General features: G+C 55.7%; 2 protein-coding genes across 5 annotated transcripts in view; both read left to right on the top strand.

Annotated features, from left to right (window-relative positions):
* Positions 1–12,977, top strand: part of SH2D3C (SH2 domain containing 3C) — a 44,185-nt gene that overhangs the window by 25,203 nt on the left and 6,005 nt on the right. The window contains exons 7-12 of one of the 2 annotated variants that reach the window (XM_008570852.1): positions 774–1,309; positions 2,271–2,386; positions 2,870–3,041; positions 3,873–3,984; positions 4,365–4,571; positions 5,430–6,025. The exons of the other annotated variant lie outside the window; for it this stretch is intronic. Of the exons in view, the coding sequence (XP_008569074.1) occupies positions 774–1,309; positions 2,271–2,386; positions 2,870–3,041; positions 3,873–3,984; positions 4,365–4,571; positions 5,430–5,605 (1,319 nt within the window). The 3' untranslated portion in view covers positions 5,606–6,025. Of the gene's footprint in view, positions 1–773; positions 1,310–2,270; positions 2,387–2,869; positions 3,042–3,872; positions 3,985–4,364; positions 4,572–5,429; positions 6,026–12,977 lie in introns of those variants that run through there. 2 annotated transcript variants of the gene reach the window in all.
* Positions 6,991–11,986, top strand: LOC103589000 (torsin-2A). Of its 3 annotated transcripts, XM_008570854.1 has the most exons (5): positions 7,483–7,705; positions 8,317–8,582; positions 9,721–9,896; positions 10,760–10,887; positions 11,201–11,986. In XM_008570854.1, the coding sequence occupies exons 1-5, from the start codon at positions 7,552–7,554 to the stop codon at positions 11,443–11,445; spliced, it is 969 nt and encodes a 322-aa protein (XP_008569076.1). In that variant the 5' UTR covers positions 7,483–7,551; the 3' UTR covers positions 11,446–11,986. The 3 variants fall into 3 exon arrangements, with proteins under 3 accessions (XP_008569077.1, XP_008569076.1, XP_008569078.1); XM_008570855.1 differs by lacking the exon at positions 8,317–8,582 and having other exon boundaries at positions 6,991–7,705; XM_008570856.1 differs by lacking the exon at positions 10,760–10,887.

Genomic DNA, 12,977 nt, shown 5'->3' with positions numbered 1-12,977 from the left:
CGATCCGTTGCCGGACACGAAAAAAGACAAACAAACAAACAAACAAACAAACAAACAAAAATGCTCCTGAGTATAAAAGTTAAAGCTATTTCCCAGAAATGATTTATTGGACAATTTCTAGACAATATGGCATAGTACAGTGGCCCAGAAGCCAGGACTTAAATACCAGCTCTACCACTTGCTGTCTAGGTGACTTGGGCAGGTCGGTTTCTCTCTAAGGCTCAGTCTTCTCATCTGCAGAATGAGGATCATAAAAGTACTTATTTCACAGGATGTCAAGAGGGCTAAATGGACTAATGTGCAAAGAAGGATCTTGTAGGCAGTAAGAGCTCAATAAATATCACCTCTGATTCTTGATGACGGTTTTACTGTTGTTGACCAGTGTATCCCCAGTATGTTGCTAGCGCCTGGCACACAACGTGTGCCCAATAAATCATGATTACTAGCTCATTGAGAAACAGTTCCACGTGGCACAATGAACTCCAGCAAGCATTCAGCTTCCCTGGATCACTAAAAGTAGTTCAGTGGTTTCCCAGGGCTGCAGCAGCCTCAGGGTAGGGGCATGCAAACTGTGGGGTCCAGGTGATTTGAGTATCTCCCACGGAGGTCATCCACTCTGTTTGCCAGAGTCTGCTGAGCCTGGCCTCCAGCCATGAGGTGGGTGGGGATGTCGCCTGCGCAGAATGGATGGGCCTGTCTTTTGGGGAGGGGTGAGGGAACCTCACTGGATGGGGACCTGTGGTAACTAGTCCTCTCTCTCTACCTCCCTGCAGTAACCCGTGTCCACGCCGCCCCTGCAGCCCCCTCTGCCACAGCACTGCCTGCCTCCCCTGTGACCCGCCGCTCCAGTGAGCCCCAGCTGTGTCCCGGAAGTGCCCCAAAGCCCCCTGGCGAGTCGGATAAAGGCCCTCACACCAGCCCCTCCCACAGCCTCTGCAAGACTTCCCCGTCTCCATCGGTCAGCAGCTACAGTGACCAGGACTCTGGCCATTACTGCCAGCTCCAGCCTCCCGTCCGTGGCAGCCGAGAGTGGACAGCGGCTGAAGCCTCCAGCCGGCAGGCTAGGAGCTATGGGGAGAGGCTAAAGGACCTGTCAGAAAATGGGGTCCCTGAGGGGGACTGGGGCAAGGCCTTCACAGTCCCCGTTGTGGAAGCTACCTCTTCCTTCAACCCAGCCACCTTCCAGTCACTACTAATCCCCAAGGATAACCGGCCGCTGGAGGTTGGTCTTCTGCGCAAGGTCAAGGAGCTGCTGGCGGAGGCGGATGCCCGGACGCTGGCCCGGCATGTCACTAAGGTTGACTGCCTGGTAGGTGCTGGGGACACACAGGGGTGGGGGCAGCACCTCTGTCCAGTAGCTTTTGGACAGGAGTCAGGGTGGTGAGGGCTGGCTCCCAGATTTCTCAAGCGTTGCTGGTGGGCCTTGGTGCTGGCTCCGTGGCTGCCCTTTACCTGCTCTTCGACTCTGGGCTAGTCATTTTCCCTCTCTGGACTTTCACTTTCTCCTTTTAAAAAGCAAAAAACAAGATATTCTTGCTTCCTCCAGATTTCAGTTTGGCACTGGAACCAGGCAGTCCTTAAACCGGTGGTGTCTGGCTTCCTGAGGCACTTGGGGGCACTTCCCGAGTGTCCCAGAATGAGCCTGGTCAAAGTAAGCGGGCTGGTCCGGGAATGGAAGAGGCCTGACTGCCTGCCCCTTCCCCCTAGTGGACAAATAACCAAAGACCATTACCTCGGCCCACAAATTGTCAATGCCTGGGCCTTTGCTTTGTATGAGTCTCTGACCGTCTAAGGATCCCAGTTCTCTCTATGCCTCAGTTTCTCCCTTTGTAGTTTGGGAGGAATTCATTACCTGGTTACACTGGTCTCACAGCTCAGGAAGCAAGAAAAGAGACCAGGCAGAGACGCTACTCGGAAGAGCACTGGGCGGGAAAGGAGGAACTCCGTTCTAGGTCTAGTGTGTGACCTTGGGCAAGCCCTTTTCCACCCTGGGTTTCAGGTTTGCTGTTTGGAATAAGGGTGTCCTGCTCCTTAATCTTAACTACATATTAACATGCCAGGCACCTCGGGGTATTTCCTCATCTATCCCCCATTTCACAGGCTCACTCAGAGGTAGAATCCCGTGCTCCAGGTCAGAGGGTTAGCGGTGGAGCTGGGATTCAAACTCGGCATCCGAGCCAGGCTACCCTCTTAGGTAAAGCTCTCTGACTCCCAGATGGCTTGGGCCGGCCCTGACAGGAAATTAATCAGCCCTGTGCGCGTCCTTGCAGGTTGCTAGGATACTGGGCGTTACCAAGGAGATGCAGGCCCTAATGGGAGTCCGCTGGGGTATGGAGCTGCTCACCCTGCCCCATGGCCGGCAGCTGCGGCTGGACCTGCTGGAAAGGTAAAGCACCGGCACGCGCAGGAGCCCCGGGCTGCCTCGCTCCCTCGGCCGTGGCCGGGTGGCCAATCCCAGCCTCGGCGCGGCTCCCAGGGGGTCTGGCCGCGCTTCCCGTCCCGTTGGCCTCTCGGTAGCCAGCTCCGAGCGATCCTGCTTTCCCAAACACTGAGTTCTCCATCTCGGGATTCGCCTTGTGCATCCCCTGGACCGACCGCCCACTTGTCAGCCTGGGCCCCGCCCGCCGGTTCTGGGCTCTTGGTTCATTCTGAAAACAGCTCTGCCCGGGGACCTCCTCCGAGCCTGGCGCTCGAGTGTGTGTGTGTGGGAGGGGGGGGGCTCTGGTCCCGCCCCTAACTTCTTCTGGCCAATCAGAAGCCGTTAGCCTCGTTTTCCAGCCCTCCGGCCGCGCCCCCTGGGCTCTTCGACTCTTTACACCTCCCCCCCACCCCCGCCGGCCCTTGGCGGCGCCCCCGTCTGTCCCGGCAGGTTCCACACCATGTCCATCATGCTGGCCGTGGACATCCTGGGCTGCACGGGCTCCGCCGAGGAGAGGGCAGCGCTGCTGCACAAGACCATCCAGCTGGCGGCCGAGCTGCGGGGCACCATGGGCAACATGTTCAGCTTCGCTGCGGTCATGGGCGCCCTGGACATGGCCCAGGTACGGAGGGGCCGGCGGAGAGCGGGCGTCCGGTAGACTGTCCGGAAGAGCCCTGGCGTGTGTGCTTCTGACTTGACTGTGTATCGAACCGGGGAAGAGCTCTGTGAGTTTCTAGGCTGCACTGGCAAAAGAGTTAAGCTGGAGAACTGAGTTCTCCCAGTGCTGACCGTGCTCGAAGACCAAGTCCTTCCCCTTTTCTGGGCCTCAGTCTCCCCACTTGTAAAATGAATGAGGAGCATTATATGAGTTTAAAGAATAAAAGTAAAATGACTATCACTCAGTGGGCACTGACTATATGCTAGGTAGGTGCTATGCTAAGCACTTTAACAGCACTGATTCCTCGAAATAGTCTCATGAGGTGGGTGCCTTTACTGTCCCCACTTTACAAATGGAGTAAATGAGACAGAGCAGTACTTGCCTAAAGTCACACAGTCAGAGGCTGAAAGAATTAGGGTTTGAACCAGGTCTGGCTGACTTCAGACCCTGAGCCTTACGCACACTGCACTGCCTCTGCTATGCCTAATGCATAGGACAGCAGGGTCACTGAGCAGTGTCCTGGGCCCCACTCCCAGCTCTGCTACTTATTTTCAGAATGACCTCAGGCTAGTCGTTCCCCTTGCTGAGCCTAAGTTCCCACATCTGTAAAGTGGCTTGTGTGAGGGTTTCATGAGAGAAATATGCAAAGCAGTCAGCTTGCCCTTGGTACCTGACTGGTGGCCATAATAACAATTATTATCTCACATCTGCATGTCCACTCAGTGGGGTGGATTGAGGCCAGTGGCCCCTGTAGGCCCCTTCCCTGGTTGGTCTCTCACAGTCTAATCTCTCCAGATTTCCCGGCTGGAGCAGACCTGGGTGACCCTGCGGCAGCGACACACAGAGGGAGCCATTCTGTATGAGAAGAAGCTCAAGCCTTTTCTCAAGAGCCTCAATGAGGGCAAAGGTACCTCCCCCACTTTGCTATGTGACCTTGGATGGGCTCCAAACCTCTCTGAGCCAGCAAAGACTCTCCTAGTGTGACAAGAGGATGACGTGAGCCTGACTGAGTTCTGTGCAAGCCATTGTCCCTATGCTCACTTTCCGCACCTGGCAACTGTGTAGGCTGTGTTCAGGTCCAGGCTCAGCCCTCGCGGTTGGGCCAATGCTGTAATGGGTTCAGCTGGGGAAATCAGACAGGAAGGGTTTGTCCCAGGAATCAGTGGCCCTGGGGAGTCTCTGAGACCTCAGTCAGGCCCCTTCCCTCCCATACCTCAGCTTCTGGGCCTGCAGTGGGTGGTGGGGACCCCCAGGGTCTCTAAGTGCTTGCTGTCTCCCTCTCTGCAGAAGGCCTGCCGCTAAGCAACACCACGTTTCCTCATGTGCTGCCGCTCATCACTCTGCTGGAGTGTGACTCAGCCCCAGCCGAGGGCCCGGAGCCCTGGGGCAGCACGGAGCATGGCATGGAGGTGGTGCTGGCCCACCTGGAGGCCGCCCGCACGGTGGCGCACCACGGAGGCCTGTACCACACCAACGCCGAGGTCAAGCTGCAGGGTGAGTGGCCAGTCACATTTTGGGGGTCCTTTGGGCCTGGGCCACCCTCCACCTGACTTCCCGCTCCCCTTTCCTGCAAGCCTCCATTCACATTTCTCCATCCCCCATCCTGCCCTGTCTCCACAACTCCTCTTTCTCATCCCGTTCCTTCGTTCACTCATTAGTTCAGCAAGGAATTGTTAGTCGCAGGCACCGGGTAGGGATGGGGGACGCACAGATGATGCAAAGAGCACCTTAGGTGTGTATCTTAGCTTCGCTGAGCCTCAGTGTTCTCATCTTTGAAGTGGGCATCCTATAAGCCTACAAAATGTATATGTGTTTCTTAGAAAAAAATTTGGAACTTACAGAAAAATACAAAAAAAGAAAAGAAAAATCACCCAAGCTCTTAAAAAAAATAACATTAATATTTTATCTTCTTTGGGCCGGCCCAGTGGCGCACTGCTATAGTGCGCCACTTTGCGGCGGCGCTCCCGCCGAGGGTTCGGATCCCACATACAGACCGGTTCCCGCTCACTGGCTGAGCGAGGCGTGGGGGCAACACCGAGGGCTGCGATCCCGTTGCCGGTCCCGGTCCGGTACGGGGGCGACACTGAGGGTTGCGATCTGTTGCTGGACACGGAAAAAGACAAAAAAAAAAAAATTTATCTTCTAGTCATTTTGAAATTGTATGTTGCAAATAGGACAAAGACTAGGTGCTAAACTGTGTGGTCATGTTCATAAACAAAACTCGTTGGATCCCTGGTGGAGCTGGGCGGAGGTCTCAATGAGCCAGGCCCTGAAGGATGGGGAGCCCTGGGAAGGAGCCCCCACCTCCCCAACTGGATGGTGGTCCCCTGACTCTGTGCCCCCACTCTGCAGGGTTCCAGGCCCAGCCAGAGCTCCTGGAGGTGTTCAGCACTGAGTTCCAGATGCGCCTCCTCTGGGGGAGCCAGGGCGCCAGCAGCAGCCAGGCCCGGCGCTATGAGAAGTTTGACAAGGTCCTCACTGCCCTGTCCCACAAACTGGAGCCTGCTGTCCGTTCCAGTGAGCTGTGACCCCCAGGGACTTTCCCCTCTGCAGCTGCGGGCAGCATCAGGGGCAGAGGGGCACATACCTTTCCCCAGAGCACCCCAGGGACACTGTGATCAGCCCAAGAATGTTCTGGGTTCAACTCCAGAATCTCCCTTGCACCTCCAGGATCTTACATGGACTCTAGGCTCCATCCCACTGCGACACATGCACCAGTCTCCCTTCAGGAAGAGCAGGAACTCCTGTTCCTCCCTCCAGCTTCTGCTGCTCCCTTGCCGCTGAGGTTCCCTGTTTCAAGCCATACAAGGCTCCTCATTCTCCTCCAGGCATCTGACCCCCAACTACACCAAGGCCTCCATCTCGCTGTAAATAAGTCTGTCTGTTCTGTAAATAGATGTACAGAAGCCATGTTCTTTCTTTCATATAATAAACTTTTATGAGTCTTTCTTCTGTCTCTCGGGTCCGGGGGTGAAGGAAGCATCTTTTCTCAGGTGAAAGGTGGAAAACTTCATTCAACAAACACTTCTTTACAACGTGGGATATTCCAGATTGTGCCAGGAGCCAAGGTTACAGCAAATACTAAAACCCGGTGCCTGCCCTTGAGGAGTTCACAAACCAGTGGGGGAGATAAACAGCGAATTTCAACCCACTGGGAGAAATACCGGCCGACCCCGGCTCCTGCTTCATCCCCTGCCTCGTGGAGCTACAGCTGTGGTTTTCACAAACACAAACCAGGGACCCAGGATGTTTGGGGTGGAAGGGCTTTTTGACTGGGAGCCCAACTGCCCTCTGGAAAACAGACCTGGAGGGAGAAGGGACCTTTCCTGGGTCCTAGCAGCGGAGTGGGGAAGGCTAAAACCTGGCTAGCCTGACCTGGAGTTCTTCCCTTTTTTCTCTTGAATAGTGGGAGCTACTAATTTCTTGTCAGACTTTGAAATGAGGCCCCAGAAGTCTTGGGTGTGTGTGTGTGACTGTGTGTGTAGGAGTGGGGTGGGGTGGGGTGGAGACTCTTTGAGGTGGGCCATGAAGATGGTTGTCTTGGATCCCCTGCTCCAGTGGGTGGGGCAGGTGGACAATGTGGATCCCCGATTTCAGGCCGAGCTGGAGGCCTGGGGAGCCTGTTCACTGAATTAGAAACATATGGAGTTTCTTGCCTTCTGAATCCTTTGATCAAGAGAGGCTGACAGCATATACCACAGCACATCAGATCTTTGGCAGCAGCTAGACTTGAATTTAGTTCTATTGTTTACCAGCTGGGTAACCTTGGATAAGAGGCTTAACCTTTTGGGTCCTGATTCCTCCTCAATAAAATGGAGATAATAACAGAACCTATCTTCTAGGACTGTTGTTAAGCATTTAACATATAGTAGCTTCTAGGTAAGGGACAGCCATGTTTCATACATAATGGATTGCCAATGATCATTTATTGATTAATTTTTGAACCAAAACACTCTAAGGACATGAATCTCATTGAAATATCACAATTTCTCTGTATGGATATTATGTATTATTATGTACTATGTATTACATGTACTATTACAAGACACACAAGGCCCCTAATGCTAATGCCACATAGTAAGTGCCCAGCCAAAGCTATCAGTTATATGAAAGAAAAAAAGAGCATGGAAAAGGCGTAAGGTGTAAGGTTCTTACACACAAATTTTTGCTATAATTGTTACGTCACCCTTTATGGTCACAATCTTTTATTCTTCTTTCTGAGCTACTATGATGGTCCCTTAGTTACAGTGGCCATGGCAACGCGGCCCGCCGTCCCGGATTGGACGGTTCACGGGCTCCCCCTGGAGGCCGCCTTCCGATCCTGCGGCAGGACGACGGGGCGGGCCTTTACGACAGGCGAGGGGGAGCCGGGAGTTGTAGGCGATGAGCGTGGCTTCGGAGCAGTGCAGGCCGGGAGTTGTAGTTTGCTGGCGAGGTGGTTGGCCGCCCCATACAGAGCGCCGGCCTCACCCGGATGGCGGCTACGGCGCCTGGCCGCCGACCCTGGGGCTCGCTCCTTGGGCTGCTCGGGCTGCTTGGGCTGGCCTCGACCGCCTCCTGGGACCTGGCTTCGCTGCGCTGCAACTTCGGCGCCTTCTGTGAATGCGACTTCCGGCCCGACTTGCCGGGTGAGGAGCCGGGGAGCCCGGAGCGGAGGGGCAGGCGGACAGGGGAGCGCTCGGAGCCCGGCTTGCCGGGCCGGAGCAGCTGTAGACCCCGAGGGTAGAACCGAGGGGCGGGACGCGCGGACTTGAGGATGGCCAGGGCCGGAAGCGGGCTCGGCTTCGGGGGAACCTGAGAGCCTGGGGCACCGACCAGAGGCGAGGGTTTCGGGGGTGCCTGTTGGGGTCCATGCGGGCCCGCCGGGATGGAGACAGGCCTCTGACAGCAGGGCTTGGGGGGGGGGAGGTGTTAGGCCTCCACGACCGACGAGGGAGAGAAGCCTGCCTTGGGATTGGCAGGGGTCTGGGGCAGACCCTGTTGACAGCTCGCTCTCACTTAGGGCTGATAGCAATCTGGAGGACCGCCTGGTGGGGGCGCTGCCGAGCTGAGTCAGGCTTGAGGTGGCTCCTGCAGCCAGAGACCCCAAGGGCCCCATGCCATGTACATAGACAGCTTGGACATATGCTCCGGAACACAGAGATTCCCCAGACCAGGTTCCAGACATGACTTCTCCCTTGGACTTCTGCCTTGGTGGGGATGTGTCCTCAGCTCTAACACTATCCTTTGGTGGCCCTAGGTCTAGAGTGTGACCTAGCCCAGCATCTGGCTGGCCAGCATCTGGCCAGGGAGCTGGTGGTGAAGGCGTTGAAGGCCTTCGTGCAAGACCCGGCCCCCACCAAGCCGCTGGTCCTCTCCCTGCACGGCTGGACCGGCACCGGCAAGTCCTACGTCAGCTCCCTGCTGGCACACTACCTCTTCCAGGGTGGCCTCCGCAGCCCCCACGTGCACCACTTTTCTCCAGTCATCCACTTCCCTCACCCCAGTCACATCGAGCGCTACAAGGTAGGCTGGACCACTGTTCTCCTGCACCACGGGGTGACAGACCCTAGGGAGTGAGTCCTGAGCCGAGAGGGGAGTCACTTGCTCCAGGCCCCACAGCCAATTGGAGCCTCAGCCCTAAGGACCCGTCCTGGACACAGCTTGGGATGGCACCATTCTAACTGGCAGGAAGTTCTCTTTGATTTCTGGGAGGCAGAAATGGTCATACCTGCCAGGATTATTGTGAAGGACATGGGATTATATAATTGCAGGTATTATTTATTGAGCACCTATGTTTGCCAGACAGTCTGCATATACAGGAAGACTGACTACAGATAGCCTCCCTGTAAAGCACCTAGCCCCAGTTCATGGCTCAGAGTACGTGCTCAGTAAATATTGTCTCTTACTACTATTGTTGTTGACTACGAGTACTTTCCAGGCTGATCTGTTTCAGCTGTTTATAACAAAATACTTGGAACCAGGTAATTTATAAAGAAAATAAACTTTATTGCTTATAGTTTCTGAGGCTGGGAAGTCCGAAGTCCATCTGGTGGTGGCAGCAGTGACCCAGGGGTCTCACACTGCAAGATGATGGAAAGAGAGATAAAGGCAGACTCTCCTCTTCTTTTAAAGCCCTCAGGACCACGCCCCTGACCACTATTTTTAATCCATTCACTACAGCGTGGTCCTACAATCCAATCATCTCTTCAAGGCTCCACCTTTCAATTACCATAATAGGATTTTCCACCCTCCTAACAGTCACTGTAGGGGCTAGGTTTCTAATACATAAAACCTGGGGGACACAATTCAAGCTTCAATGAGTTTTTGGGGGGACTCAATTCACTACAGCTGTCAACACCGTTGGGAAGGTTCAGGGAGCAGGAAGGATCCTTCCCCTTTTATAGAAAGCAGTAGGTATCATGGAAAGAGACCCTGAACCAGGGAGGTGGGAGGCCTAGGTTCAAGTCCCTATTCTCCTGCTGACTGGCTGTGTGACCTTGAGCAAATCCTGCCACAGTTTTGCCATCAGTCTCATTACGGGTTGGTGCTCTCTGGGAGACCATATCTCCCTGGGAAGGGGATTAGTTCTTGGCTTGAGAAGAAGTCTGGGGTTGGGGGAGTATCTCCAGCCCCACCGCGTGCTCCTGTCTCTCCCCTGCAGAAGGATCTTAAGAGCTGGGTCCAGGGGAACCTCACTGCCTGCAGCCGCTCCCTGTTCCTCTTCGATGAGATGGACAAGCTGCCCCCAGGCCTAATGGAGGTCCTGCGACCTTTCCTGGGCTCCTCATGGGTTGTGTATGGGACCAACTATCGCAAAGCCATCTTCATCTTCATCAGGTGGGGCCGGGCTTTGCAGTGGGTACAGTGGGGTTCACTCCTCAGAGATCCAGCTATGCAGTCCTGGAATACTGTTCCTCCCGGGCTCACTCAGACTTTCCCAAAGCTCCCTCCCACTCTCGCTGGTGACATTGTCATTCAAGGTGGTTGACTTCCCCTTTGACATTCCTAAAGACCATTCTGGGCTCAGTATTTTTTTTTTTTTTTTTTTAAAGATGACCGGTAAGGGGATCTCAACCCTTGGCTTGGTGTTGTCAGCACCACGCTCAGCTAGTGAGCAACCGGTCATCCCTATATAGGGTCCGAACCCGTGGCCTTGGTGTTATCAGCACCACACTCTCCCAAGTGAGCCACAGTCCGGCTCAGGGCTCAGTCTTTTTGATCCTCACAACTTCTCTATGGAAGCCCTGCCAGGTCAAGAGTTTTTCCTCTTTTGTAGCCAGGAAGACACAGGCCTGGGGGAAAAAAAAAGACTAGAGCTCTAGTCCTCTAGGCCCAGCTCCAACAATGCTAGCTGTGGTTCCTCAGGCAAAACCACTTCACCTCTCTGAGCTTCCAACTCCTCCTAACAATGTCGGGGCCAGTGTTAATGCCCCATTGTCCTGGAGGCTGGTGAGGGAGCCGGTTATAGGACACAAAAGTGTTTTGTCAGCTGTAAAGTAAGTGGCACGTATGGGTGAATTACAGGGGTTACAGTTTTGGACACAAGACTGGAGAGGGGACTTGGAGCATTTTCAGTAGGTTTGGCTCCTGCCAACACTAAGCTGTGCTCCCAGGTCATGTTAGGTGGGACTGGGAAAGTGAGGCCCAAATCCTGCCCTTCATTCATCCCTGAGTCTCAGCCTGGGTCCCCATGGTTTTAGCAACACTGGTGGCGAGCAGATCAACCAGGTGGCATTGGAGGCGTGGCGTAGCCGCCGGGACCGTGAGGAGATCCGCCTGCAGGAGCTGGAGCCGGTCATCTCCCGGGCTGTGCTGGACAACCCGCACCGTGAGTTCTGCTCAGGAGCCCCATCCTGGGGAGACTTCCCACCCAGACCCAGTGGGCCGGACTCCCAGGGCTGGGCCAGGTTCTCCCGGGGTCTCATGCCTTGCACACTGACCCAGCAGTTCCAAGCTCAGGCTTTGGCACTCCCTGCTCTGTGACCTTGTGTGAGACATACAACCCCCCTGCCCCAGCCCTATGCCTGGAAGGTAGCTGAGGATGGAGGCCAGCACCTTACCTCCACTGCCTCTTGGGGACGGGGACCTGGCTCTCCCCGCTTGTGAGGTACAGAGTCTTCTCCCTACCTGCCCTCCTGCAGATGGCTTCTGGCACTCGGGCATCATGGAGGAGCACCTCCTGGACACTGTGGTGCCCTTCCTCCCACTCCAGCGACACCACGTACGGCACTGTGTGCTAAACGAGTTGGCTCAGCTGGGCCTGGAGCCAAGGGACGAAGTTGTCCAGGCTGTGCTGGACAGCACCACCTTCTTCCCTGAGGACGAACAGCTCTTCTCCTCCAATGGCTGCAAGACCGTGGCTGCCCGAATCGCTTTCTTTCTCTGACTCCCGGGTGGCACCCTTGCCTTTCTCTACCTGGCTGGGCCATGCAGGAAAGGCCTGGGGCCTCTGTCAGAGGGACCCTTGTCCTGAGCCTCCAGGAGAGTGGGACTCAGAGCACAAAGTGAAGATGAAGAGAGTGTTGGCCAGGACATGGGACAGAGGGCCGGGAAGGGCCCTGACCTCTTGACTGGTTTGAGGGCATCTTGGCCCTTGCTGCCTTCCCCAGGGAAACCCCCGGCCACCCCAGAACCTTACTGAGCCTTGACCTCCCCCTCCAGCCTGAGCCTTCTTAACATGAATTGTAACTCAGGGACTGTGGCTCGTGGCTGCTCCCTCCCGCCTCGGTCTGTTACCTTGCCCCTTGCTCTGGCACGCTCCCCCACTCTCCACCCCCCACCCTGTGTCCCAGTATCACAAAGCCAAGCCAGAACTTCTCAGTTTCCATGAATGGAGGGACTCAAGTTGCCACTGGGCCTGGTTATAGAAGTTTTTAATTTTGTAAAAGAGAACAAGTGTAATAAACTTAGCCATGGGACCAGAGAAATGTAGGCTGAAGGTTCTACTTGCTGCAGAAAGAGGCAGCTTTTTTGAGTGCCAGTGTCTGTGTGGAGTAGAATCTCTCCCCTTTCCTGCAAGAAGCAAGGGGGCTCAGTGGCCCCTTCAGAGAACAGCATAATAGCTGGGGTCCTGACCAGCCTCGGTTTTGCTGAGACTTGGGTTCGGTTCTCAAGTGGCCTCAGTCTTGCTGGAACTTGAGCTTGTGCTCTGGCTCTGGCACTGGGCAGCCTCCGTCTTGCTGGGCCTCCGGCTCTGGTCCTGGGCAGCCTCCGTCTTGCTGGGCCTCCGGCTCTGGTCCTGGGCAGCCTCCATCTTGCTGGGCCTCCGGCTCTGGTCCTGGGCAGCCTCCATCTTGCTGGGCCTCCGGCTCTGGTCCTGGGCAGCCTCCATCTTGCTGGGCCTCCGGCTCTGGTCCTGGGCAGCCTCCATCTTGCTGGGCCTCCGGCTCTGGTCCTGGGCAGCCTCCATCTTGCTGGGCCTCCGGCTCTGGTCCTGGGCAGCCTCCATCTTGCTGGGCCTCCGGCTCTGGTCCTGGGCAGCCTCCATCTTGCTGGGCCTCCGGCTCTGGTCCTGGGCACCCCTGACCTCTGACCACTCTGCTGCTTTGGCTCACTTAGGCCTGGCACGGGGGACTTACAGCCCAAGCTGGAGCCTGAAGAGGTCTGATCAAGGTAGCTGTCCGAGAGGGACGTCACCTTGTTAGGGGTGAGCTCCGGTTTCTCCTCCTATGGCAAGAAACAGGCCGGGCAGTCATAGACTATGGGAGGCCCCTGGACCAGTGGCCACACCTCTGGAAGGCCAGCAGGCCCTGGGACCCTTCAGTTCTCCTGAGCACAGAGCTCCTCAAGAGTATCAGGTTAGGGTTAGGTGGGGACACAGAGAGGCTAAGACTGGCAGGAAGGGGAGTGACCAGGCTAGACAGGCATGATCCCGTGAGAAAGGCAGTGTTCAAGGGGCTGTCTGAGCCTCAGTTTTCC

Source organism: Galeopterus variegatus, unplaced genomic scaffold (genome assembly GCF_000696425.1).
Source record: "Galeopterus variegatus unplaced genomic scaffold, G_variegatus-3.0.2 Scaffold638, whole genome shotgun sequence".
Lineage (NCBI taxonomy): Eukaryota > Metazoa > Chordata > Mammalia > Dermoptera > Cynocephalidae > Galeopterus > Galeopterus variegatus.
This window is presented reverse-complemented; position numbering and strand designations above follow the sequence as displayed.

Coding starts and splice junctions, on each gene's coding strand:
- LOC103589000 (XM_008570854.1), top strand. CDS start 7,552: ATGGCGGCTACGGCGCCTGGCCGCCGACCCTGGGGCTCGCTCCTTGGG. Junction 7,706..8,316: donor CTTCCGGCCCGACTTGCCGG/GTGAGGAGCCGG, acceptor TGGTGGCCCTAG/GTCTAGAGTGTGACCTAGCC. Junction 8,583..9,720: donor GTCACATCGAGCGCTACAAG/GTAGGCTGGACC, acceptor TCTCCCCTGCAG/AAGGATCTTAAGAGCTGGGT.